The sequence below is a fragment of the Alosa sapidissima genome, chromosome 13, assembly GCF_018492685.1.
Source record: "Alosa sapidissima isolate fAloSap1 chromosome 13, fAloSap1.pri, whole genome shotgun sequence".
Taxonomy (NCBI): Eukaryota; Metazoa; Chordata; class Actinopteri; order Clupeiformes; family Clupeidae; genus Alosa; species Alosa sapidissima.
The window spans coordinates 9,166,675-9,194,669 of record NC_055969.1 but is presented as its reverse complement, the minus strand read 5'-3'; the positions used below and the strand labels follow the sequence as shown (position 1 = coordinate 9,194,669).

Genomic DNA, 27,995 nt, shown 5'->3' with positions numbered 1-27,995 from the left:
AGGTATGAAGTCTGTTAGAGACTTTCACACTTGGTCACAATGGTTCCAGGTGGCCACCTCTCTCTCTCTCAAACACCTGCATAACTCGATTTAAATTTAACTCGAGAACTAAAAAAAAAAAAGCGAACTGGTGGAAGTGTAGGCTGCTGCCAGGTTTAGGGGCTGGTCAATTTGAATTATACAGAACTGGAGGACTATGCGGTGCTGTTCAATATGGATTTATTTGTCACAACCAAATATAATAGCATGACACAATAACACAATAGCCAATCTATGCAAATATAAATATAGAAAGTATAGGGCGCCAGCACTCAGACAGGTCAATCTTGTAAGAAGTCAATATATAGCTAACCACTTCCCATAGAAAACCAGTGTGTCGGTGTGTGGCACTGGCAGCAGGCAGCATCCTCTTTTTCTTTAGAATATACTCATTCATTCCAAGAAAAAGGGCTAGGCCTACATCTTATCTTGGACATTATCTCAGATCAGCCGAATATGGACTGAACTTCCCTTGGAACGCACAACCGCAATCGTAGTTTTGCAACGTGAAAGCGTGGTGGATGAGGCGTCGGTATGTGAGAGCCATTACCTGGAGTGAGGCAACTTCGTCTACGTCACGATTAGTCTCTGCTGGTCCGCCTTCCGCGTGATCTGGTGGTCTGTGTTCTGCTTGGTCTTCAAAGTTATTTACCCCTCACAGACGTTCGGACATGGACATATTTCTTCACAAGATGTTTACGTTGCTGCTTTTTATTCAATGTAAGTTCAGCCTTTCCGGAACAGTGAATGTTTCTTGACTTACTTAGTGTTCATCTTAAAAAAATGCGCAACATGCATGTATGTGTGCACCTTGCTGTTGGTGGTGTTGAGGGTGTGTTGCGTAGGATTCCTTTTTGCTATCGGCTTTTGGTGTAAAGTTGAGGTCAATTCACTGTTTATTTTTAATTAAACATGCCAGTTGTATAAAAAAGTACACTATATTTACAGCCCATTTAAATGTGAAACAGTTGCTAGGACTGATTGAAATTAAATCTGCCATTAATCGGCGGATCACGGATCGACATGCTACCTAAATCGGCAAGATAGGGTCTAACCATCTGCCCCGAAAACAGTCGTCCGGTAGGGATTCACAGATGTAAAGATCTAGCAGTAGCTAATGATTGTGGGGAGTTGCATTAATATTACACGAATACAACAGTAGCATAACCCAAATGCTTTTCAGGTTATCAAAGGCCCAGGTAATTAATTGACAAATGTGTTCAATTGACCCTCAACCCTCCGAGTCCATATACTTTTTGGAGGCGATACCTGAACACCTTTCACCTCTTCACTAACAGCATTTTGTCATGGATTGTCAGGGGTCCCAAAACAGCTACTGTTGGCCAGGACAGATAGGCAGATCCACCTGACTATAGCACACAGAGCTAGAATCTAAACTGGGTTTTTCAGCTTACTGACCACAAAGCAGCCAGTGGTGTGGAACTACATTGGAGTAGAATCAGCAGTTAGAAGGGTCAATGACAATCTCTCTCTCTCTCTCTCTCTCTCTGGCACATTGTCATGCTGGTTTCCTATGTCTGTCGTGCCAGACTGTCGTATTCCCTTTAAAAAGCTCCTCTTTGTTGGCCGCAGAGCTCGCCCTTTGCCTGGAATTCCCGTTTCCACGGTGACAGATGGGAAGCCCACTGGGTGAGCATATGGGTGACCTCAGTCATGGTGGTCAAGCTCAGGGGCGAATTTCTCCACACTTGTCACTCAGCGACTCTGAAGCAGGACCCAATCTGTTTGCCAGCATTAAAACGGAAACCATGAAGGCTGAATTATCAGACAGTGACCTTCTATATACTGAGACCCACACCCTCAATAAAAGGCTGGCTGCTCAAAGCGTCAGACTTCTAGAATGGTGGATGAATGGTACATGGGTTTCGAGTGTGGAACAGCAGTAGTAAGGACGAAACTGTTTGCATTGCCTATTACTCCCCAACTTTATTTTTGTTTTACAAGTACGATGTTGAGTGACCCCTGCTGAGTCATAAGTATTCACATTGTCTAGGGGTGTGTCTTTGTGACCCACCTTTGTAAACATAGGAAGTGTGTCTTATTGTGCAACTCTGGAGTGGATGTGCCAGCATGTTGTCTCACTGTTTTGAAAAAAGAAATACCCCTCATTGAGTTTCTGGTTTGTGGGATTTGCTTTGGATTTGTTTGATTTATGCCATCTTCCAGTGTTTGCTGATGTTAGTTTTTGTGTGGTATACAGAAAAATGCTTATGGTGAGGAGGATGGGGGCCACCCACTCCCTGTAGGAGGAAAGAGCTGGCAGATAAACACTAGTTGAAGACCTCATGAAGCTCCCACTCATTTAATGTCAACGTGTCAGCTTATGACAATAAATGAGTAGCTGATCAACCTGGTAACACCTAGAGATACTCTTGGTGTGCTCACCACAGTGTTAAGTCTAACAGACTACAGACTTTCTGGTTCTAGAGATACTCTTGGTGTGCTCACCACAGTGTTAAGTCTAACAGACTACAGACTTTGGTGTTAATTCTAACACTTTGGTGTGGCAGGGCTTCTTCTTGTCGTTTGTTTCTTCCTCCATCTCTCTTTTCTGCTTTGTACATGGTAATAAAATTGAACATGTCCTGCTCTGAACCTAGATGACCTTTGTGTGTAGAAGTTCTACGATTGTCGGAATGTCCCACTACAGAGAGATGCATGAGAGATTCTCATGAGAAAATTATACCATGTTAGGTAGATGATGTTGTTCTGTACTGGAAGTTCATTGAAGAGCCAATGAGTCACCTTACTCTGCCTGTTCCTAGATATTTTTTGGAGAGTCGAATAGATGGCTTGTGGATGATAGTCAGAGAAAAATAGAGGTGCAATCCTTCTGGCTTGATCCTTCTGTGCGTGATAAGTACTGTTTGTGATCTTCAGCAGTGCACTAATAAGAGTCTCTCTGTCTCTGCTGCCCCTATGTTTAGTTGTAAGCTGCCATTGCTCTGACATGTCTTAGCCTCAGACTACTGACTGGAAGATAGGGTCGTGCCACAGCTTGTTCAGATTTTGGTGATCTCTAATACACGTCAATGCCAGAACTTGAATCCCAGTCCCAGTTCCACCCAATGTATCTGATGATGTCATATCTCAAGACGCCATCACTTAAGCTGCCCTGTTAGTATTTGTCTGTTTTTGTATAATATATTTTTATGGCCAGGCACTCGATTGCATTCCTACAAAGGGTAATGAAGACTATCAACTTATTTTTGTCAATAAAACAAAAGCAAACAAATACACTTCATCATCCTGCACTGATGGTATCAAGTTGCATGTAGTATATATCTATGGCACTGTACAAAAAGATTAGCACACTCAACATAATCTAGACAAGTAATTTTGTTGCTTTGACTGAGTAATGTTGTCAACGTGTAGTGTCAAGTTTATTACACCTTCAGTAAAGTTAACACCACACGTTTACACTTCTGTAAACATTACAGTCGTGGCCTACTGGTTAGCACTTCGGACCTGTAACCGCAGGGTTGCCGGTTCGAAACCCAACCAGTAGGCACGGCTGAAGTGCCCTTGAGCAAGGCACCTAACCCCTCACTGCTCCCCGAGCGCCGCTGTTGATGCAGGCAGCTAACTGCGCCGGGATTAGTGTGTGCTTCACCTCACTGTGTGCTGTGTGTGTTTCACTAATTCACGGATTGGGATAAATGCAGAGACCAAAAGAGTATATATATATACACATTCTGTCTAAGCAACAAGATGATTTGACTTGGTGATATTGAGTGTGTTAATCTTCTTCACTAGCCTGACGTAGTCATACTCAATTCTAGTCAGAATATGAGTCTGATACTGCTCCATTGGGACATAATTATGGGGCGTGTTTCAACCGATACAGGGGGGGAATGCCTCTGCAAGAGCAGAGCAACGAAATAGCTTACCGTGAGGTGTAGGAAGAAAACACACAAACCATTCTTCTTCTCCACAAATGCCTTAACATTGTTTTCTGGTCTTTTGTAAAAGTTAGTGCCGTCAATAACTCCTAGCCTACAACACTCATTAGCGAAATCTAAGAGATACGTAGTAGGGTAAAACTGATAGCCTATATCCCCTCCGTTTTTAAAAATAGTTCTACAAACATGTTAAACAGCTGGGAAAGGCTGTCGCAAATCCCTCGAACAGGTGGTCAATCAGAGATTTCAATCGAACAAGGGAACATGTTGCAATGCAACAGCGCTGTTTTCCCTTGATGAAAGTGAAACCACGAGTTTTCCCACATCTCAACTTTGGCCAAAGTTTTCAGAAATAATAAATTTCATTATAAAACCTCATTAAATAATATGCATTTTCCATACAGGGTCTTAAAAGCCATGTATCCTTCTAGCCACAGCGTTTTTGTTTCAAACATAAGCCTAATCTAAGCGTGCTCAGATGATGTGATAGACCAGGCGTTGTTGCTCACCTTTCCATCATCGTAAAGCCCGATTTGATTGGTCCGCCCGATCTAGGGCGAGCATACTTGCTCCACATTGGAGCAATGCCAGACCGAACTTCCCGACCTCAAATGTTGTGGGCGGGACTAAGTTCGGAATGGCACCCAGGCTACTTCTTCAGTATAAAGAGTAGAATGTATAATAAGCAATGCATATTAATGGTATCCTCTTCTTTTCACAGGTTGGTTGATTCCACATTGCCAGAGTTTTAATGTAGGGACGTCAGGAGCCAAAGTGTTCTCTGGACCTGCGGTCGAGGAGTTTGGTTACACCGTTCAGCAATTCACCAATCACTTAGGGAAATGGTATGGCCTCAACATGTTTGTGTATGTTTGTGTATGTATGTGTATGTATGTATGTATATATGTGTGTATGTGTGTGTATGTGTGTGTGTGTGTGTGTGTGTGTGTGTGTGCATTGTTACGGCCCAGGCTCGTGTGGACAGAAAACATGAAAGGGAGACGAACACTGAATGAAATTATCACAAATATTCATTGGTATCACAAAAGTATGTCTAGGGGATGTGGGATCATCTGGTTGAGAGTGTAAGTGATTGGAACGCCGGCAGGAAAATCAGGGCGAGAGTGGTGGATGTGTGTTGTATAGTGAAAGGGAAATGTATGCGAGAGTGAGTGAGTGCGTGCATGAATGTATGTTGTGAGCCTGAGTCTGTGTGTGTCTGGTTCGCGCTTTTAAAGCCCATTTGCGCACAGGTGTGGCTTAATTGGCAATCAAGCATTCTGCTGTCTCCAGGCAGCCAAGGCTCCGCGGTAGCACAGACAGCCAGAGAGGGTCATAACAATTGTATGAATTACAACATGCTGTTAATATATTTCCAAGCAATCAAATGTCAAGTCCTTCAACTGCCATGTTAAGGTTTATGTGTTTAATGCAAAATCAATCAATGTACAAACACAGGATGTGTGTAGGAGGGTATATTTGTCCAGCTAGGTTAGTAGGCTATATATTCACAGCTTTGTTTTGAGAAGCAGACAGTGCAAAGCTATGTAAGGAAGTTGCAGGTTGCATCAGCCTGTAGTCATCTCTGCAGACTGAAATGAGTCCTGCTGCATGTGAGCATTGGTTTCGCAGGCTGTGTCCAGTGGCACCTCTCTGATGAGAAATGGCCTTGCTCAGCAGGGTTGGTGTGATGTTTGATGTTCACCATCCACGCCGCAGATATGTACCCCATGCTCACTCATGTCTAAGCTAGATGGACACTATCACGCCAGAACATGCATGCTAGTGTTCTTTTGATACCCTCTGATACAAGACATCCATATATCCTTATACCACTCACACACACACACACACACACACTCATCATTGCTGTGTAGTTCCTCTCACTGCATTTATCTAGCCATGAACCACTTCCTCCTTTTCCGTCAGTGTACTTGCATCCTACAGATTCCAAGTGAAGGAATGTCGTCTTTTCTATCTGGCCCTCCAGGGACACTGCCCTGCCTTTGCAACTCCATTTCCATCTCCTGCTCAAATTACCCTTTTCATGTTTTCAGTAGCTTTCATAAACTTATTTCAAGGTGGAAAACTGTGGTAAATATCTGTAGACTTTAGTTTATAAGGTCTAACATGTTGGGGAAAGCTATATACTGTATATATATATATATATATATATATATATATATATATATAGCAGATCTGTGGTTAAAAGGATTTCCTGTGCCTGTTGCAGTGGAGTGAAGTCATGTGTTTTGTTTGTATATACTAAAGCGCCTGTGCATTTTGGTTTCAGTGGGCCTGTGCATTTGTTTTTACTTTTAGGGGCGAACAAATGTACACAAATGCAGTAAAATGCCCATCTGAAGATGTATATTCTGAAGAGATCACTTTCTGTCTCTAATGCCCAATTCACACCAAAAATTTACGATGAGACAAAACCGTTGCAGAAAGAGTTGCAGCGGTGTGGATTAAATGTTGCACGTCGTTGCCAGCTGTTGCAAGCCATCTTAAAGCATTCACCATGTGTGAATCTTTGTTTTGAACCCGTCTAACATGGCGAAAATACTGTACACTTCTTCTATTTTATCTGTGAGCCCTTTTTGTCAGATTCTGTAGAATTGCTAGTTTGCTCAAGTTTCCTAACCTACTTGAACTTGATTGTCATTCCTTCCTCAATCAAGTCAAGTCAAGTCGGCTTTTATTGTCAATTTCTTTACATGCACTGGTCATACAAAGAATTGAAATTTCGTTTCTTACTTTCCCATGCAGACATAGACATGCTTTAAATACAGACATAGACATACTATGGACATAGCCATAGACAATAAACATTAAATTAAAGTGCAAGACTGAAATATAGAACATGTATGTATCAAAATAGAAATATAGGACATATATTAAAAAAAAAAATAGAGGTAGTTGTGTTGTATATTTCTATAGTCTTAACAGTTACATGAAGTAACTGGGGGGGGGGGGGGGGGGGGGGGGGGGGTTTGGTAGACAGGATCCTAGTTTCCTAGGTTCCTGGTTGGCTGGTGGGTGGGGGGGGCTGTCAGTGATGGGAGAGTGGGTAGAGTGTTCAGCATCCTGATTGCTTGGTGGATGAAGCTCAATAGTAAGTTGCTTGGGATAAAAGCAGGCCTAATGTAAATGCAGCTGTGTTTTCTTTGTGGTTTCGATACTACATCAATATTTTGAACATCGAAATACTCCACATTTCACCACTAAACTTTGTTTGAACACAGTAGATTTAAAAAAAAAAAAGAACTAAGCTTGATTAATGCTATATTCAGGATTACTGAGGTTTGCATTAGCTCAGAAGAAAAAATAAAACGTTTACTGAGTGTGAGGTCTTGTTAAGATTACATCCAGAGCATTCCGAGCAGTCTTGAAAGTCTGTATACTTTGGCTTTGAGGAGGAGTAAGCAAGAGGGACATGCAAGAGAAGCAACGGTGTGGGAACTCCCCCAGCAGAGTAAATTCCCTGTTGCGTCACAAGGCCAGGACAGAGCTTGCCCTCTGCGTTGAAATGAGCCACTTCCTGTGACACAGAGAGCTTTTGTGCTGGAACTGGGAGCAGACGCCAAGCCTGTGACACACATTCCCAATCCTCAGACACCCACACAGCTGACTCAATGCCCCACCTGAGTCAGTCGATTCTCTGGGATAAGTTAAAAGACCCTGATCAGCACCACGCATACTGAAACTGAGGTGATACTTAAACCCTTTGACCCTTTCTGAGCATTGACGTGTCCCAGACTTCTTTGGAAGGGACTGTTTAGTCTCTTTCTGAGGCATATTAGAATACCTGTTTAGCGTAAAGTAACAGCATAATGTATTTGTCTCATTAAAACAGGAAAACCTCCCGTTCACTATTAGAGTGAGACTAATTAAAGACTGTTATCATACTTAGTTTTGAGTTGTTACACAGGTGTATAGAGTATATGCTAGTGTATTCACACACAGATCTGCCATGAATGGGTACTGGATACTGAAAATTATGTATGGATGTATGGGTGTATGGTGACATTCATGATCATTATGATTCTGTATGTGTGTGTGTGTGTGCTAAGGCATCTAGCAGGTGTATATGTATGTTTGGGTATGGGTGTCCTATGTATATATGGGTGCATGGGTGTAAGTATGACAGTCAGGAGTAACAGAATGTGAATACCTTGCCTGAGTAGGACTGTAAATAAATTGATAAAGGTTAATATGTCTGTACTGGTGCTGGTACAGGTAATACATTCATGATCATCATTTTTAGAGATGACTCGTAGCAAACACTCCTCTTCCTGGTGCCAACAAATCCTAGAGTGAGCTTGTTAGTTTGTTTTTGTGGTAAACTGTCCACTGATATCACCGCCAGGAATGCACGGTTTAGTCTCTTGGGATGTGTCATTAGTCTGTCCACTCAGGCTTATCTGTTTTATCTGTGGGTTGGGGCAGTTTTGCAGACAACTACACACATAATTAAATGCGTTTACTACAACACCTACACTGTCTGGCCTTAGTCATTAAGTAAGCTATTACACAAGCTGCAATCTGATTTTTAGTTCTCTCATTTTTACAAGAGGATGTAGTACTGTATCTTAGTGGTGGTCTGATAGCAGCTACTATGTTTTGACAGTTTATGTCATCAGCACTTTTGAGGTTCCCATTGTTTTCACCTTGAGATTCCAGTCGTTTCTCTTTTTTGTTATTTTGAATATCCTAATGTTTATCCTACTAAGGTTTATCATAATGCATATACAACATTAAAATAGTTGTAAATAAATGTGTACACTGTTCAGAATTTTCTAAGGAAATGATGGAAGCTTTTAACAATTGCCATCACAGGATATTACAGACTTATGTGGGAAATTTGGAACACTGAATTGCTATGCTTGACTCTAAATAGATTAAACAATGGTATGTTGTTGAAAATCTGGAGTAAACATTACAATATTGTGTGCATATGTTGTGTGTGCATATGTTGTGTGTGCATGGTGTGTGTGTGTGTGTGTGTGTGTGTGTGTGTGTGTGTGTGTGTATGTGTGTTATTGGTGCGGACCTCAAGGCTGCTGGTGGGTTCTCCCTGGAGTGGAACCCCTGACAATAGGAAAGGGGACATTTACAAGTGTGAGATCGCAGGCCCAGGATCCAACTGTGAGAGACTGAATCTCCAAAGTAAGAATGCCTTGCTCCCATTCCAGACATTTTCAAGAGGAACACCAGAGGTCCTGCATACTTTAAAATGCTGCGTGAAATTTTGCTGACATTAGCCATCTGTGAAAGAGGCACCCACTCATTTTAGCGCTTGAGAATCTGTTTTGTGAGTCATTTCTATACTCAAGTCAGGATTTGATATATCTATCTTCTCACAGTCAAGAGAGCTATTTACAAAACAACCTGTGGCAATGTGAGAGACATTTCAGTAATGAGTGATGCAGTTCATTCATTTCACCTTTTGCAGACACAGTCGCTGTACCGACTGTGATGGATGTCAACGTCAACATGAGTCTGGGTTTGACACTCATGCGAACAGCAAACAATGACAATTTCATGGTAATGTTCCTTTCTGTGAAGTTTGATAAAAAAATAACTTAGGCCTACTTGTTCTTTCATATCATTTTGAAATCTCTTCTGATTGTTGTGTGTGTTGACCCTTGCAGACATGTGGGCCACTCTGGGCCCAGAGGTGTGGCAGTCAGTATTATTACCCTGGGGTGTGTGCTGAGGTCACCCCACGATTCAGCTCACTTCCTGCATTTGCTCCTGCCCTTCAAAGTAAGAGTCTGTACATTTCTCAACTGATATTATACCCTAAGTACAGTTCTTAACACTGTACTGTACAATTATAATAAATGTGACTTGGACTTTGAAAACATGCGTACCGGTATGCATTTTTTGTTAATAGTTACTAAGCATAGCAATAACCATTGGCCTTACTTGCAGAAAGTGTACAGAGCATATTCATTAAAATACCAATGCAGGGAGTGCTACTCAATTCATTTCATAACTTTTCTCAGCCTGTATTATTGAATTTTACATTTCAACTGAATATTTTAACAGCATGTGGAGGCCCAATGGATGTAGCTATTGTGTTGGATGGTTCAAACAGCATCTATCCATTTAAGCCAGTTGCTGACTTTCTTGTGAAACTTTTGGAGAACCTTGACATTGGACCCCAAAACACTCAGGTGGGTTAGAATTGTCTCTTCTCTATCTTTAAATTACTATGTTGACACATTTTCTTACAGAGTGCAGGTAGATTCTATTTTAAGAGGTTTTCTATTTTAATCGTTTTCTTTTAGGTCAGTGTCCTGCAGTACGGGGAGGACACCGAGTTCCAGTTCAAATTGAATTCGTACAAAACCAAATCGGCTATGCTAGCTGCTGCAGGCAAAATCCAACAGAAAGGTGGACTGGAGACCAGAACATTTGCAGCCATTCAGTATGCCAGGTACTTATTTCATATACACCTGATGCCGACCACAACTCCCAGCACCTGGAGCTTCACGGCAAAAACAAACATGACAGTAGTCTTTGAAGATTAATATGATCTGTCTATGTCTCTCTCCATCCACCCCTTACCCTCTTTATCCGTGTGTGTGCATATATGGTGTGGGTGCATGTGTGTGTGTGTGTGTGTGTGTGTGTGTGTGTGTGTGTGTGTGTGCGCGCGTGTGTGTCTGTGTGTCAGTCGGTATGCTTTTCTCCCTGAGAATGGAGGTCGTGCGGGTGCTACTAAAGTAATGGTGGTGGTGACTGATGGGGAGTCTCATGACAAAGAATTGCGAGACCAAGTCATTGCAGCGTGTGAGAGGGGGAAGATCACCCGCTTCAGTATTGCTGTAAGTAAAATGGGCTGAGAAGTATGGGATCATTTGTAACCATTCGGATGTAACGCTTGATTGTGCACAGAGCTTTTGGATTGCATGTACAGACAGACATGCCCACATGGGAATTGTACAAACAAAATACCGTGCGACCACATTTGTTTTGTTGCAACAATTGTTTTTTCAGTAGGAAATCCGGGAAAGGAACATTAGCAGTGGGGATGAGCTGGGCATACTGTATTATACAAACAAAATTCTGCCCTTACCAACATATTCCATAGATTAGGTGGTCTCTTAAACACTACACTCTTAAACACCCGTGGTGGTTTCTTAAACACATTTTTAAGTGTAGGATCAGTTTCCATAATATGCCAATGTTTACTCAAAACTTTTTGGATATCTCTGCGTACAACCGTCTTAAAAAAAAAATCTCAGACGGAATGTCTGAACAGAAAAAGGGAGAAAAACTTCCCAGAATTACCTGTTGTATCCAATATTCACTTGTAAGCAGAGATATCCAAAAAAATTTGAGTAAAAACACTGAAGCACTGAAAACCAAAATCACTGAGCACCTCTGTGCCATCCGCAACCATGACAAAAAAGCCCAGTTGCTATACATTTCAAATGATCACTAAAATATATTGGTATAGAAGCTGTGAAAGAGGTGGGGATATGGACAACTTGCTCCTTAAACGGGAACTATGGTGGATTTTCACACTGAATACACTCGCCCCTAGGGGGTTTAATGAAGAGTTTAGTATCAGAATTAAAGGCCTTGAATGATGATGTTTACATAGGATCTGATGAATGTGGTATATGTACTTTTGAGTAAAGATATGTGTCATAATGTCTAAGGTCTAGTGTTATGAGGCGGTGAGGCCTAACCTGACTCTCGCCAGATGAATTTCGTTCCGCCTAGCTCCACTCATCCATCTGGGACCAATCCATTGGAGTGTTGCTTCAGAAGGCTGGGCCTAATCAAAAAATGCTTGCATATGATTGAATAAGCCACTTGTCCGTCATATATTGACGTGCTATTGACGTTGATAACAGTCTCACAGTCGCTTCTACGCTATGTCACATCTATGAAACTCCCACCCTGCGTCCTGATTGGCTCAACCATACAATCTCGTGCTGATTACTGATTACTCCTTTAAAAAGAAACTTAGTTACTTTACTGATTACTTGATTTTAAAATTAACTAAGTTATATTACAAGTTACTTTATTAGTTACTTTCAGCAGCTGCCGACAACACCCCCACCGCCTCAACATAAAAATGATAACCGGTTTTGCCAATACTCACTATACTGGAAGTGCATTTTAACAGTAATGTCAACAATGTATAGCAGACATCCCAACCTAACCTACTTAGATACTGAAATTCAGATGTTTGTTCAATAATGTCTAGTCAGTACACCAAATAAGGAAGGCCTATTGATAGAAATTGCGATAGTAAAATATGTAGATTTTGGTAGTTTGGCCTTTTCATGTAGCCTTGGCAACTAGCCATCTAGTATAGGCCTGAGTAATATGCGAATGAAATTACACTTGTTAAACTCACCTCAACAAGTCTTTTGCAATAATTTAACCCGCCGTGAGCAATGCTAAAGTCGCTGTTACAAACAGTGCAGTGTGCAAGACTTTCATTATGTTTTACTCTTATGAGACAATTGGGTACACTTTTGTGTAGTCTGATGTGAAATGGGTCTTAAATGTTCCTTTTTGAGGGGCACTGACTTATTAAGTAACGCGTTACTGGCATCACTGACTATAAGCACTAAAAGCCTCCCGCAATTCGCAACGTAAAAGAGTATAACTGAAACCCCACAACAGCTAATCCTATCCACTAGCCCTATGTGATGGAAATGTGTGGAAGTTTGACCTAGCGTGTGGATGTGTGTGTGCGCATCAGCTTGGCAGATCCCTGTGAGAGGTCCCTTACCTGTGGCTCCCACAGCCCTAACACCAACCATGGCTCTAAGACCAACCATGTGCTATGGCCAGCACAATCATCAAGTTCTTTGTTCAGTTTTCTTTTAAGTGGTGACAATCCAAAAATGTTAACCAAAGTGAGGGGATTCCAGTTTGCCTTTAGCTCCTATGGCAAACAAAAACACATGTCCCCAGGCCTCTGCAGGAGGCCTACCCAAAAAAACAATCACCCAGCCTCCCAGCGCAGGTGTGCCTTTACCAATTAGCCACAGATAATGATATCACTGAAGCCCCACCTGTCAGTCAGTACTCTCCCTACCATGTGACCTAACCTATCCTAACATCTAGTGATCATTCTTATATCTGTGGAGTTTTGCAACATTCTACTTATACACATGATACAGTAAAGAGAGATCCCTTGAAGACTGGAGACTGAAGATCACTTTCTAGCTATTTATACATCTTGATGGTGTGTCTGTCTAGATCAGGGGTTCTCAAACTTTTGTGGGCCGGGGACCCCTCATGGAGTGGAAAATTCTCCAAGGACCCCTCATAATCGCAACACATAAAACTTAAGTTAATCATGTAGCTGTATACCCTTTTTTTCTGTTAGATGCTTATGTTATATGTATTCTAAAAACACAGAGTGCTAATACCACAATAGTCATGTTAGCAAACTTTGACAGTATGTGGGATTTTTTTAAAGGATTGTTGTTTCTTTGTCAAATGTAGGCCTATTGTGTTGAACACATAGTGTTTGCTTCACATAACTTTCATTTTGTTGGCGGTTAATTAATAGTAAAGTGTTTTGACGTATTAATGTAACGTATCAGCAGATCAATTGGGCAAATACTGATACTGTAGCATTTTTCGCCATTTAAGACAATTTCATATTTTGTAGCAAACTTTGTCTGGGACCCCCTGACAATGTGCTGCGGACCCCTGGGGGTCCCCGGACCCCACTTTGAGAACCAATGGTCTAGATGATTGTATGCTACACTATATTGCCAAAAGTATTGGGACACCTGCCTTGACACGCATATGAACTTAAGAGACATCACATTCTTAATCCGTAGGGTTTAATGACGTCGGTCCACCCTTTGCAGCTATAGTAGTAGGTAACTTTATTGTCCCCATGGGGCAGTTGGGTTGGCTATAGCAGCTTCAACTCTTCTGTGAAGGCTTTTCACAAGGTTTAGGAGTGTTGTTATGGGAATTGACTATTCTTCCAGAAGTGCATTTGTGAGCTCGCACACACTGATGTTGGACGAGAAGGCCTGGCTCTCAGTCTCCACTCTAATTCATCCCAAAGGTGTTCTATGGGGTTGAGGTCAGGACTCTGTGCAGGCTAGTCAAGTTCATCCACACCAAACTCTCTTGCAGTGTCATGCACTTTAAGGTTCCTGATCTGATGGGTGGGGATGGGTATGTAAAGAAGATGAGAGGAGTGACATGAAGGCTTTTAATCATTTTGCTCAGTATTGATGATGGATACTTTTCATGCATTTCAGGTCCTTGGTTACTACAACAGAAACAGCATAGATCCCAAAACTCTCATTGCAGAAATCAAGTCTATAGCCAGCACCCCAACGGACAGACACTATTTTAATGTGTCTGAGGAAGCAGCCCTGCTGAAGATAGCAGGAACCCTGGGAGAACGCATTTTCAACATAGAGGGTATGTGTCCTTGTTTGCTTTCCTTCTCATCTGCTCTCAGACATGCTAATTGTTGTTAGCTATGATTAGTGGTCAAAAATAAACTGTGGTTGTTTGTACGTAGTTACCATATTGTTTCTAATTAGCCATGACTGCGGTGTGTGTGTGTGTGTCTGTGTGTATGATGTATGTATTCTCTCTCTCTCTCTCCCTCTCTGTATGTGTGTGTGTGTGTGTGTGTGTTATGGTCATGGTGTCTGCAGGAACTGGCAAGGGTAGTAATTTCCAGATGGAGTTTGCCCAAGTTGGTTTCAGTGCTTATCAGACCAGTAAAAAGGTATTTTGCTATTCCCTTATTCCCATTACCCATCACCACAACAACCATACATTCACATATGATATATTGAAGTTACATTTTTCTCATTGAATGGAATGCTTGTATTGTTTGTTGTTAAAATATACAACCTTCTTTCAACCAGCAGTTGTAATTCCATTCAGATTGATTAAAGGGAGCAAATGAATATCGATGTGACTTTATATGCAAATATTATGTGACTATCATACTGTACTACTAATACTAATATTGCTTGTAGCAATGCCTTACCTGTGTATACTGTATTCAATTCTGCGGTATTCTCATGTTTAAAGGGGCTCTGTGGCTCACTCTGGTGTGGTTGTTGCAGGATAGCCTGATGTTTGGAGCTGTGGGAGCGTATGGGTGGAGTGGAACGGTTGTTCATCAAACAGGCCAGAAATTTGACACGCTGCCCCAGAAAGTCTTTGAAACCACTCTGGATGACAGGAACCACAGTTCTTATCTGGGTGAGGGGAGTGGATGGAATATTCCAGATATACTTTCCACATTCTTAAAACAAATGTGTTGAAAACAACACAACTTGTGTTGTTTTTAACACATCTCTATGTCCAAATAGGGGCAACAGAATTGTTGTTCTAACACATTTGTTTTAAGAGTGCAATGTTTCTGTGGTAATTTCTTGCTGATATCTTGCCACAAGATAAAAAAAAACAGATAGGTTCAAGTCTGCCCAGGGTCATTTCCTGATCCCACCCCATGTCTCTCTCCCACTCGCTTCCTGTCACTCTCTCTACTGTCCTGTCCGCTGAGACCAGTACTTTGTTTGCTCCCTCAGGCTATTCTGTGACATCACTGAGGCACGGCAGCATTGAGTACTTTGTGGCTGGAGCCCCGCGGGCGAACCACTCTGGCCTGGTCGTGGTCTACACACTGGACAGCTCAGCACAGGCCTCCATCATAGACACCCAGAGGGGGACTCAGGTAACTCCATGAATGCCAAACGGTCCTAGTTAATCTGTTGTGACAACCATGACTGGAAATGATTATTCATGGTCGTCATGTCACCAGTGCGATTCATGGACACAATCCAGTCTATAGCATTGCTTTTTATCTGGCTCGATGGTGTTTTAAGCCCCCACCGTCGACTTCAAGGCAGCGCTGTGACCACGACATCAAGGCACCTAACCCTAACCTTAATCCTTGCCTAACCCTAGTGCCTTTCATGCAGTGCTGCCTGGACAACGTCGGGGGCTTAAAACACCTAACACCTTTTATCTGTGTTACACTATACATTTACTTGGGCATGCTGTAATTTGGGCTATTTCATCACAATGTAATGAAATATTTGTAATGCATGTGAAAAAGATGCATATATTGGAATTGCCAACATATATTGGAATTGTTGTTAATTTATCACACTGATTGATCGGTTGACGGTCAATTATGCATCTGGTTATTTTTCAACACTCTGCTTTGACTGTTGTGTTTCTTTTGTAGGTGGGCTCATACTTTGGCAGTGTGCTGTGTCCTGTGGATGTGGACAAAGATGGCGTGACGGACGTGCTGCTGGTGGGAGCGCCCATGTTTATGAGTGAGGACAAGAAGGAGATGGGGAAGGTCTACGTGTTCTCCATCACCAATGTGAGTAAGAGCCTGTTTAGTCACATCATCACCAACATGAGTAAGAGCCTATGGGTCACATCCTCACCATCATGAGTTAGAACCCTGTGCTGTCATTGATCAAACAGCCCTCGATTCGCCTTATTCAGACGGCAGCCATTGTGTAAACCAAAAAGAGGCTACAGGGTACACTGACTATATCATTAATGGATTTTCGCCATCTACTGGTGAATGCATAGAACACAACAATCCCATGGTTTGTGTACCCATTAGCCTTGTTTTGGTTTACAACGGCCGCAACCTGAATAAGGCAAATGGGTCTCCATGACAACCCAGATCCTCCCCCAGCCCTGGACTGAGTTGGGTTGAGTTCTTCAAAAATCTACGAAAGATCTATTCCTTCAGAGCTTTTCAATGGCATATTAGAGTAAATCTGATATATCTGATTTAGGACTGATTCAGAATCATTAGTTCCTTAAAAAAAAAAAAAGCTTTGTAATAAATAAGTTTGGAATGTGGGAGGAATTGAGCTTTGTTCTACTGAGCTTTCTTTCCCATTTGTTCCATGTCAGGAAGCAAACTTATTCATGCTCTCAAAAGCGCAAGAAAAGAAAGGCTATTATTAACTACCCAGCAGAAAGCCCGGGATATCCCCTCAGCCAGGAGCTCTATCAAGACCATGGATGGAGTGGGCAGGGTGCCAGAGAAAATATTGTGAAATACAGGGCAGTAGTCTGTAAGCAGAATTTCAACCATTCAATTAGATCACTGTTTAAAGTGTCCCTTTGTAAATAATCTAGTGGTCGAAACAAAAATATTGGTTTAGGAATTGAGGAGTCATCACAACTTCCACTGTCATATAAGGGAATAGCTCTGGCTGCCTGTTCTGCTGAATCAGAGGGGATATCTACTGGCAGACAGACTCTGATTGTTTGCACTGTGAAGGCCTGTAGCTTTCAGAAATGATATATTTTCTGTTGTATAGTCTGTAGATATTATATATGGGCTAAGCCTTAGATTGATCATTTTAGGGGATTCTGAGTGACCAGGGCATCCTAGTCGGTTCTTCAGCTGTGGAGAACGCCCGATTTGGGATGGCCATCTCTGCCATGCCTGACCTCAACCTGGATGGCTTCAGTGACGTTGTGGTGGGAGCACCTCTGGAGGACAACAGCCATGGAGTCATTTACGTCTATTTTGGAGACAAGACCACTATCCGAATGCAACACTCACAGGTATACCTGTAAAATACCTCTTCTTAGGCAGATGTTTATCCTGTGGAACACAAAAGCATTAACTGCTACCTGCTATTTGATCACAGCAGCTAAAGGTAACAATAGTTTCATTAATTCATGTAATAACATTACGGTGCTCCAAGTAGTCACGTCATGGTGTTGGTTGTTGTAGAGAATTGTGGGGCTGAAGGTGGACCCTGCGCTGCAGTACTTTGGACGCTTTCTGGATGGCAGTGGAGACATGAACGGAGACACTATCCCAGACATCTCAGTAGGAGCTTATGGGAAGGTGGTGCAGCTATGGTGAGTCCACACCATGAAGACCATACATTTAAATATTGCTATTAGATAAATCTACATGTATTGCTATTAAATGTTCTAAATATATGTGTGTACATGTATGATGTATTGTAAAAGTGCAGATTTGGAATGCTAAAGGCCATATGCTGAGTGCCAGATATTCCATGGCCAATGACATTTAGGTTGGTTTTTCCTTTCCCATGATTCCAAATGTAGCAGAGGAACAGCTGTGTTGATTTGCCATGGGAATAGTAGATTAGTTTGGGGAAGGTCTACGTGTTCTCCATCACCAATGTGATCCCACTCCTCCTACCTCCCTCCACATTAATGGCTAAGTGAAGAGAGGGTCCATCCAGCTGTGTCTTTTTATACCATTTTTCCTTGAGTGGCCTCAAATTAAAGGAGAAGTTCGGAGTTTTTTCACAAAGATCTCGGTTTGTCTAGGTCACCGAGTACTGCCGTTACGAAAAGAAACAAACAAAAACGGTGCTACCTAGTTAGTTAGCAAGGCAGCTACACTGCTCGATCTGGGGGAAAACTCATGGGTCATGACTTCGGACTTCTCCTTTAATAAAACCAGACACACAATGGTTCTAACCACTAAGCCACTCCATTATCACATGTTAGCTAACAGTATTGCGTTAATATGACCAGATTAACACGCAATGGTTCTAACCACTAAGCCACTCCATTATCACGTTAGCTAACAGTATTGCGTTAATATGACCAGATTAACACGCAATGGTTCTAACCACTAAGCCACTCCATTATCACATGTTAGCTAACAATATTGCGTTAATATGACCAGATTAACACGCAATGGTTCTAACCACTAAGTCACTACATTATCACATGTTAGCTAACAGTATTGTGTTAATATGACCAGATTAACACGCAATGGTTCTAACCACTAAGCCACTCCATTATCACATGTTAGCTAACAGTATTGCATTAATATGACCAGATTAACACGCAATGGTTCTCTTTAATTCTCCTCCCATCTTCAGGTCCAGAGGCGTGGCTGCAGTCACTGCTCAAGCCTCCTTCACGCCTGACAAGATCAGCATCCTGAAAAAGGACTGCCGCTTAGGCGGAAGGCAGGCCTCGTGTTTCACTGCCAGGGTGTGTTTCAGTGCCAGCTTCAGGCCCAGTAGGCCTGTAGGACCAGTGGGTAAGCCTGTCCCTTCATGCACTGAAATGCACTGCACTGTGAACACAATGTGATATGACTTTCTTTTTTGCACTGTTTTGTTTTTATTATCTGGGCTTGCATTTTGAGGCATACAGATGCATCTCAAAAAATGGCGAATGTCATGAAATGTCATATAATCCAGAAGCAATACACATCAAGTGAAATATTTTAAGCCTTTTTTTGTTTTGTTTTAATCTTGGTTATTCCAATCTCGATGATTACGGCTGTCGACCTGAAATGAGCTCTAATCAGCTAATCAAGTCAAAACACCGACAATGGTTTCCAGAGCCTTTTATCTTTCTGTCTGGACAAGGCAATGGACTTCTTCATGATATTCTAATTTTTTGAGATGCGACTGTAGATGGACAGTACAGACAAATGATTTAGATTCTCTAAATTTGACAGTAATCTGAGTGGTAGTCTAGAATACAAGTTACTCATGCCTTTGTATTCTAGCACACGATACTGCCATGATATAAAGCTCGTCTTTTTTCCCCACAAATCTTTTTTCTAAAGCCATAACATATAACCTCACCCTGGATGCGGACTTGCAGTCTTCCAGAGTCAGTTCCAGAGGCCAGTTCAGTAACTCAGAACGCACTGTACAGAAAGACATACGCATCACCACGCAGCCACTGTGTGAAGACCACATAGTTTATGTGCAGGTATGCAGGAATACACACTGTTCTACTGTAAACTCACATGCGTAAATTGATGCAGTATGTAACATTTGAGTGATATAACAATACAAAGATATTACTCTTATTGTCAAAGTTTGTTCATGCTTGATGCTGCTTGTGTAGAGAGACAGGAGTTACTGACACATTTATTTCACTGTCTTGCAGGAGGCGCCTGACTTTGTCAGTTCTGTTGCTTTGCGAGTGGACATCGCCCTCCAGAATCCAGACGCCAATCCCGTCTTGGACGCATTCAGTAAAAATGCGTGGGAGTTCTTTGTGAGTGTCTGCGGTTAAGTAGAACTAAATACCAGCCTGGCAGAATTATGCATTTGATTTATTTGGTTATTCTCCAATCTATTGTTTGTACACAATGCACTGAGCTAATTTGACATAAAACGATCAAGTGCATTTGTAAAAATACCCAGGGTTGAATGCATTTCCTTTGTTTGGCTCAGATCCCATTTTCCAAGGACTGTGGCACAGACGACGTGTGTGTGAGCAACCTGCAGCTGAGTGTGAAGAGGAGTGGACAGCAGTCAAGGTGAGTCAACAGGAAAGTTAGTGTACTTGACCAGTGACTGGAGAAATGGCATCAACATAATGAGTGCACTCGACCATATAGACAGTTTCATGTACAATTGTGGTGGATAGACAGTGTGCAAGGCTGCACTTGTTTCATTATTGTTCCGTGTGTTCTTGTTCTGCATTTTTCTTGTCATGTAAGATACTGCTGGATGGAATAAATTATCACTATGTAGTATAATCTAATATAATCCAGTCAGGGAAGTGTAGCTAACAAAGAAAGACAGTAAAGTCCATGGAAAATTGTACACTTTTTTAGGGTTTAATGTGGGCAATGACACCACCCTTAATAAAGTTAACAAAGTCTTTTTAAAAATTTAACTACATACAGCCAAGGCTTTGCTGAAAACTCCAGACTCACAATAACAACAGCACATTGTAATGTTCTAGCAGTCTTTAACTGGCCTTTTGATTGACTTTACATACATGTATGCTGTTTAAGGACGCAGGCCTTTAGGGTTTCCCTCACTCAATTGCCTCATTGTTTTCCCATAAAACAGGACACTGTACATGTCATGATTTGATGAATGGGTGGTCAGCCATTTCAGGGAAATGCTCCTTATACAGTTACCTAAAGTGCTTGTATCACATACATGTGTATCTGAAAATCAATAGGCTTCTTCAGTCATGTAGAGCTGTGTGGAACATGTTCAGAGTGTTGCCATTTACGAAGTTTACAAAGAATCTTAACCAGGCTACACAAGATTAGTTACTGTTGTGTTACATAATGTCTGGGCTTTGTCATGTTATGCAGCTCCTCTCCCATGTTGGTGAGCCAGAAGAACAGAATACTGTCTTTCACTGTGTCAGTGACCAACAAGAAGGAGAATGCCTACAACGCCAGAGTCTCCGCCACATATTCTAAGAACCTCTTCTACGCCTCCATCACACAGCCTGTATGTATTTAACACATGTACTGCCCATATGAACTATCCTTTATGTACTACTGTAGCTACCTCAAAGTACAACTGTAAAATATATTCATGTCAGCTATGTTCTAGCACAGTGTCTTTTTTCCTGTTGTATATTGATGTTGGAGACTTATCTTATCTATGTATATTGATGTATTAATTAATATATTATATATTAATGTCAGAGATCACACCCAGACCTAGTTGTAGACTTTTGAGCCATTACTTCCTCCTGTGTCTAAATGGTGGATCAGTGGGATCAGTGCTTCATGGACCCTGGACTCTTACTCCCATATGCTGTCAGATACAGTCCAATGTGTTGCATCCATACTGAAAAGAAGGTTTATGTGCATTTTATTTCAGAGTGACGGCACAGAGGTGAAGTGCACGGCCGTGGCCGAATCTCAAAGCCTGTCCTGCCAAGTGGGCTACCCTGCTCTGGAGAAAGACCAAACGGTTAGACAAAGATTAGCATAATGCACATTAATTACACTTACAAACAATATTTTTACTAGAACTTAATGATTGTGTTCATTGTCTACAGGTGACATTTGAGTTAATCTTTGACTTCAATTTTGACCAACTGCAAAAAGAAGCCAGAGTTAACTTTGAAGCCCAAAGGTAAATGTTAAATATTAATTTGTAACAGTTGCTTTTCTTTTACATTTCTCATTTCATATATTATAAGTAATCTACAGAATATATCCTAGAGCTTGTGTTTCTATTAGTGTTTTGCAAAATCTAACTTGGTTAATATTTAATTAATCTATTGTCTAATGCTCTACAGTACATGTGTTTTGCCACACAGTAAGTAGCAACACAAACTTGAATTTGCTGGACAATGTTCCATATTGTGGGTCTGGCCTGTTGACTTTGGGCAACAATTTATTTTGGTTATGTGGTTGCCCTGCAACATTGCTCAAAAAGTTGCCCCATGCATCAGCAGCTTAAGGATGTTCTACTTGAAACATATTTCAAAACCTGTCTTTTGAAGTCTCATCTTCAAACTGCAATAAAAATGAAAATACCTCATCACCTTTCTATGTATAGTATTCATCTGCATTTATTTCTTTAGGGAAATTGAACATGTGGTGGTGGACCTTTTGAGCATAAGCTTGTATGTTTCAGATAGCGAGTTGGCTATGGCCTAGAAGTACATAATGTGCTTGCCACTAGACACTGTGGTAGTTTCAGTATGGTTTATGTGTGAATGATGCTCCAGTTCCCAGGCTGCATCACTGCCAACAAGTTTAACCAACCTCAACCAACATGAGACCAATAGTCTCTCTGTTTTCTTACAGTGACAGCAAAGAAGAAACTCCCACAGATAACAAGGTGTCTCTCTCTATTCCGGTGCAGTATGACTCGGAGATCATTATCACCAGGTATGACCACAAAGTCAGACATCTCCTACTTGAGTGTTGCTTAGCTTTTGTCTAGTCTAAAGTCAGTTGTGCACTACTATGACAATGAAATAAAGGTTGTTAAGAAAAAAATGCTTTGCAACTCATTTGTTGTCTTGCTTTGGTCTTACCAGGGAGGCCAACATGAATTTTTATGTGGTTGAAAAGGAAGACGGTGTCAAGACTACTGTTACAAGCTATGATGACATTGGCCCTGAATTCAACTTCATGCTGAAGGTAGGAGGTGGGAAATCAAATAAAAGTACAAAGAGACTTGATTTCCTGTTTGTAAATACACTTGACACTGACATGAGTATACCCAAAATGTTTTGCCTTCTTCTCTTTGCATATACTTAATTACATGCAAACCTATGGACAAATGGTATGCTATAAGCTCACTTAAAGCAACGCTATGTTAAAATTTTGCCACTTTTTGAGGTATGTTTTTATAAACGGCTATGTTTGGTATGATCTTCACATTCATATCAATGGTATGCAGCCATGTGAAGGGCAGATAAACACACTTGGGTTTCCCACTCTGTAGTTATGCACTGTGAGCCAGGCAGAAAAGGTTGGAAATGTGTTTGCCTGCTCAATAGTTTTAGACCTGAAATTCATAATGCAGATTTAAGGTAATATTTACTGAAAAGTGTTTTGCATATAATTGAATGAATGAGTAGAGTATATTGACATGGATTGCCTAGTCATATTCTCTGCAGTCACAGCATAGGGTGATATGTAGTATTTTTCCCCAACAGGCCTCCACAGTCAACTTCCCAGTTAACCTGGTCTATCTTACTGTCTCCATGCCAACCAAAACCAAAAGAGGGAATCCACTGCTTTACGTGACTGGAGTGAAGACTGCACCAGTAAGTTGTTCCAGCACACAGTAATGCATGTTATGTTATGATGTGTGTAATCTAAGAGTTTTCCATGTGGAAGTGAGGTACGAGCGCATGCTTCTTTCCCATGATGATGCATCAACGTTACTATAGATGACATGCTACAGAATGTGTGGGAGGTAACCCCCAAAAAATTGTGACTCAAAGTTATTTTGCAACATCCCTTTTAGTTGGCAAAGTAGTTTATAGATACATACATTTTCCTGAGTCAGATTGTATACCATTGTGTCTTTGGCTCTCAGAGATTATATTCTAATTTATCTTGGCTGTTGAGAGTATACAGTAGGAGCTGTAGCATAGTGGTTTAGCTAGATCGTGTCTAATGTTAGCCCTCTCCCCAGCCCAGTGAAGTGAGCTGTGATGGGAGCAGGTTGATCGACCCACTGAAGATAGGGTCCAGTCCTCATTCAGCCACCTTTACCAAAGAGACCTTCGGGGACATGGAGAAACTGGTGAGTACAGTATGTGCACAATGTATGTGTGTGTGTTTACATTTCAGAAACCCGCCTAAAGCTGTTGACTGTTGATTGTTAGGGAATACCAATAAATAGGCTTAATTTCTGGAACTTGGTGTGAGGGTCCTTTCAGCCTGGACACATGGGGGCCCATTGCTCTGTCAGTTATGCGCTAGCTGAGCTGCGCTTTAGTAGCCTGGAATAATCCAAACTCATTCACGAAATGAATAGAGTCTGGTGACTCTCGATTGGGAAACGTTTGCAACACTTGCGCGACAGGCTCTAACTGAAATCATTGGTCCAGCCTTACCAATCACATTGATCAGAGATTCCTAACATTACTTCCTACTTCCCCTAAACTTTACTGACAATAAACAACAGTTTTCCGCTTCCCGGTCTTGCACTGCAGCCATACGCACAACAGTTGGCCTTTTTTTTATTTATTTTTTTTATAATTAATTATATTTTTATTATCAATTTCAAATATCAATTTATTATATTTTGTCCACTATTCACTGTGCTATGTTAATGGAGATCTGATGAATGTTGGTATGAAACATGGCGTCTAAGAACCATGTGACCGCCTCGGAACCAATCGCATAATAGGATAGCTTCCCTAGTTGGCCAAACCATAGGTATATAGGTTATGGGCCAACCTCTCTACATATACGGCTCTGCTAATACGCACATACAGGTGCCCTCTAGTGGATGATACGAAAACTTTTGAAGACACAGCAAATGAGATCAAGGTAAAGCACTATAGCAGATTAAACCAGAGGTGCTGATGACACAGCAATGGGGAGTAAGAAGTCACGTGACATATTCAACTCAACGCAAGTTTAAAACCGTGTTAAACTCTAAAAAGTGTCTTAGCTAGCGAGCATGGAGCAATTGCCACATGTTTACTGGGACTGGGGAGAAGGCTTAATGCATATTTATACAACTTAGGCTAGGCTTGGGGAGATTGTTGAAGGATACATCATAAATGTCCATCCTGTGCTAAATATTCTTGCTCAATCTGTAGGACTGTAAGACCTCGACGTGTGAATCAATGAAATGTGTCCTCAAAGACCTGGCCATCAAGAGCCAGTACTTTGTGAATGTGACAGCACGGATATGGAAAGGCACTTTTGCTTCTGTAAGTAACCAACACTTACCTTTACTTGGATAAAAATGTATAAATTGTGGTGCTTTGACATATAAAACTTAAACATATAGAGACTTGACATGAGGTATACAGTATATCAAATAAAGGTTGAGGTTGGTGTCCTCCCCTTATACATGAGTAAGTGCTTTGTTTAAGCTATATGGGTGATTTGTTTATGAGTTTTGTGTTTTGTTCTGTACAGGCATCATTTCAGGCCGTGACTCTCAGTGTAAGTGCTGACATGGAGAGTGCCCAGCCAGAGCTGATAGTGATTACAGACAAACACCGTGAGGTAGGTCCACACCAACAAGCATCCCGTACTTAGTGTTCTACTCATCTTACGATTCTTACAATAGTGTTTTTTACACTAATGTATGAGATAGAGAAGAGTGGTTGTATTGCATAGCGTTTAAAGCATAAAAGTTACCTGTGTATGTATTAAACATGCATTTGTGAGATCATGTACCCACTGTATATGTACTATTGGTGTAAACTGCCCTCTTCAGAGCACAGAGCGAAATGAACAGCTAAAGGATGCACAGTACTCATAGCAGGTGTCTGTTTTGTGAATGTTGTTCTCTCCGACCTCTATAGGTTGAAGTGACCATCAGCAAACTTGGCGGGAAAGGCGATGTGCCCGTTGGAGTCATCGTGGGGAGTGTGCTGGGTGGTCTGCTTCTTCTGGCTATAGCGACGGCAGTACTATGGAAGGTGGAATATTGTTCATTTTCTCTGTACATTTTCCCTAAGTCTGTTGCTCATATATGAACATATTTGTGGGATATAATGTATATTGATCTTTTGGTTTATAGTCTTTGTGACTTTTGCACTAGTGAAAAAACACAGGTAATATATATGTATGTATATAGTGTGAATGTGTGTGTGTTATATATATTAAGATGCAAAATCCTTTAAATCTGTCTGACCACTTTTCTTTTCAATTAACTTTTTTAAATAACCTATAGGTTTTTGCCTACAAATAATTATTTCAGACCAGGAATAGAGTATTTAGCGGTGTTTGAAGCTAAATTATCATAATTAACATATACTATGGAGAGCATTCACTCACCATGATTTTTGACAGAGGTGGCGTTTAGAGGGTTTTGCATCTGAACTCTTCATATATAGAAATGTTATGCTAAGCTAAAATATGGTGTTGCTTTTCCAGCTTGGGTTCTTCAAGAGGAAGTACAAGCCGCTGATGAAGGACGGTGAGGCAGATGAGGGTGAAACTGAGGTGTTGAAAAACAACGCCCCCTAGAGGCAAAGTCTACTGATGCAGGATCCCAGCCCTACCCATAACAAGCACTTAGACTAATCCAGAGACTCTTTACCTCTCGGGTCCAACAAGGGTGATGTGGGAGTGACCTGGGAGGACGAACAGTGGAAAGTGGAAAGACGTTGTTCAATACTTGGCGTGTGGCATTTGCAAGGGAGGGGGAGGATGGGGTTTGGGGGGTTGCAATAAGTGGGTAATGTCTTATGAACCAAAGAGGAACTAAGAAGACTCTCTGATGTGGCGGAGAGAAGGGACAATGAGACAACTATGCTGGCATAGCAATCTCTTTCATCTAGTATCTTTTTTGTGTATGTCGGTGGACTTCCACTGTGCTTTATAGGTTCCAAATATTTACGTCATACTACTGTAATAAGGCTACGATCAGTCAGACAGTGAACAGTCAGAGTTCTTGCATTCAGTATTATTTGCTAAAAAGCTGGGTGGCATATATATATATCTGACATAGAGACTTGAACAAATGATGGTATTTCAGTCATAGACATGCTTCATTTACGGAATCACAGAGCATACTGTATCTGCTGTATATATTTAAGAATCATGTTGTTGCTTTTCAATATTCGTCCTGTAAAATCAACATAACTTGATGCAAAAATGCACATGTTTCAGTGTATGCTGGCATATAGTCAGGGTGTTTTAAAATGTGAGCTATAATGTTAATTTATTTGAGACTAAATGAATTTCAGACTGAATATTAGAAACACCATTTCAAATAAGAAAGCCATTAGAAACAGTCTGAATAATAAAAAAAAGTCTTTACAGATATCTAGGCTATATATAACATTTATTTTATATTTGGCCTGTTATGAAATCATGTATTGAACAATTTAAGCGCAGCTCAGCTTTAAGAAACTCAAATAGCCAGATGCATGCTTAGCATTTTGTGATCATTAAGTCTACTTTCACAAACTCTTAGTCAGCTGTCCTCTGATTTACCAATATCTAGGCGATATTTGTAACATTTATTTTGTATTTGGCCCGTTATGAAATCATGTGGAACAATTTAAACACGTTGTAAAACTTAAAGCCCAAATTTGGAGACATCCATGTATGTCGAACTTTACTGCAAATTCAAAACTGGATTACTCTGGAACGGCTAACTGTACAGGGGACTGCTTTACACCTTTGTGTTCGGTAAGGTCTCCTGTTTATTCTGATATATGGTTTGTTATGTGTTAAAAGAAGGGTTCGTAAAGTATTCCACCGAGATGAATGGGTAGGGAGATCATGGGACGCAAAACCTTCAGTAGAATGTATGATTAAATTGAATTATATTATTTACTTTTCTCGCGAACCGTTCAACACAGCAATTATCGGCTAACATCGTTTAAAAGCTGAGAAAAAGCCCTTTCATGTGATACTTGGGATGTCTGTGTGATGAATAGGCTACTTCGCGAGTAGTTCAACTGAGAATGGGTGAATTTGGACGCACTTTCTTTTTTGCGCTGTCACTTTCTCCACTGCGTAAAAGACTAAATTAATTTGCGCTGTGAATGCTAAGATCATTTTGACAGGCCACAGGCTAAATAAAAATCGCTATTAGTAGGACGCAAAGCAGAATATTGAAAGAAGGGGGCACCAAG

General features: G+C 41.1%; 1 protein-coding gene across 1 annotated transcript; it reads left to right on the top strand.

Annotated features, from left to right (window-relative positions):
* The first annotated feature begins 577 nt into the window (after nt 1-577).
* On the top strand, nt 578-27,228 carry LOC121680439 (integrin alpha-2-like). Its single transcript, XM_042059829.1, has 30 exons — nt 578-759; nt 4,684-4,807; nt 9,022-9,131; nt 9,418-9,509; nt 9,617-9,731; nt 10,017-10,144; nt 10,259-10,407; nt 10,648-10,798; nt 14,228-14,393; nt 14,636-14,709; nt 15,056-15,194; nt 15,524-15,669; nt 16,186-16,329; nt 17,340-17,543; nt 17,716-17,846; nt 18,851-19,014; nt 19,552-19,700; nt 19,881-19,991; nt 20,171-20,256; nt 21,052-21,193; nt 21,572-21,664; nt 21,753-21,829; nt 22,510-22,593; nt 22,746-22,848; nt 23,370-23,480; nt 23,855-23,965; nt 24,993-25,106; nt 25,318-25,407; nt 25,710-25,826; nt 26,284-27,228. The coding sequence occupies exons 1-30, from the start codon at nt 711-713 to the stop codon at nt 26,374-26,376; spliced, it is 3,567 nt and encodes a 1,188-aa protein (XP_041915763.1). The 5' UTR covers nt 578-710; the 3' UTR covers nt 26,377-27,228.
* Nucleotides 27,229-27,995: the final 767 nt, after the last annotated feature.

What these genes read in the sequence shown, in the direction of transcription:
- LOC121680439 (XM_042059829.1), top strand. Translation starts at nt 711, where the DNA reads ATGGACATATTTCTTCACAAGATGTTTACGTTGCTGCTTTTTATTCAA. An exon ending in TCGGGGACATGGAGAAACTG is followed by an intron (nt 23,966 to 24,992) that starts GTGAGTACAGTA and finishes CTCAATCTGTAG; the next exon opens with GACTGTAAGACCTCGACGTG. An exon ending in TTACAGACAAACACCGTGAG is followed by an intron (nt 25,408 to 25,709) that starts GTAGGTCCACAC and finishes CGACCTCTATAG; the next exon opens with GTTGAAGTGACCATCAGCAA.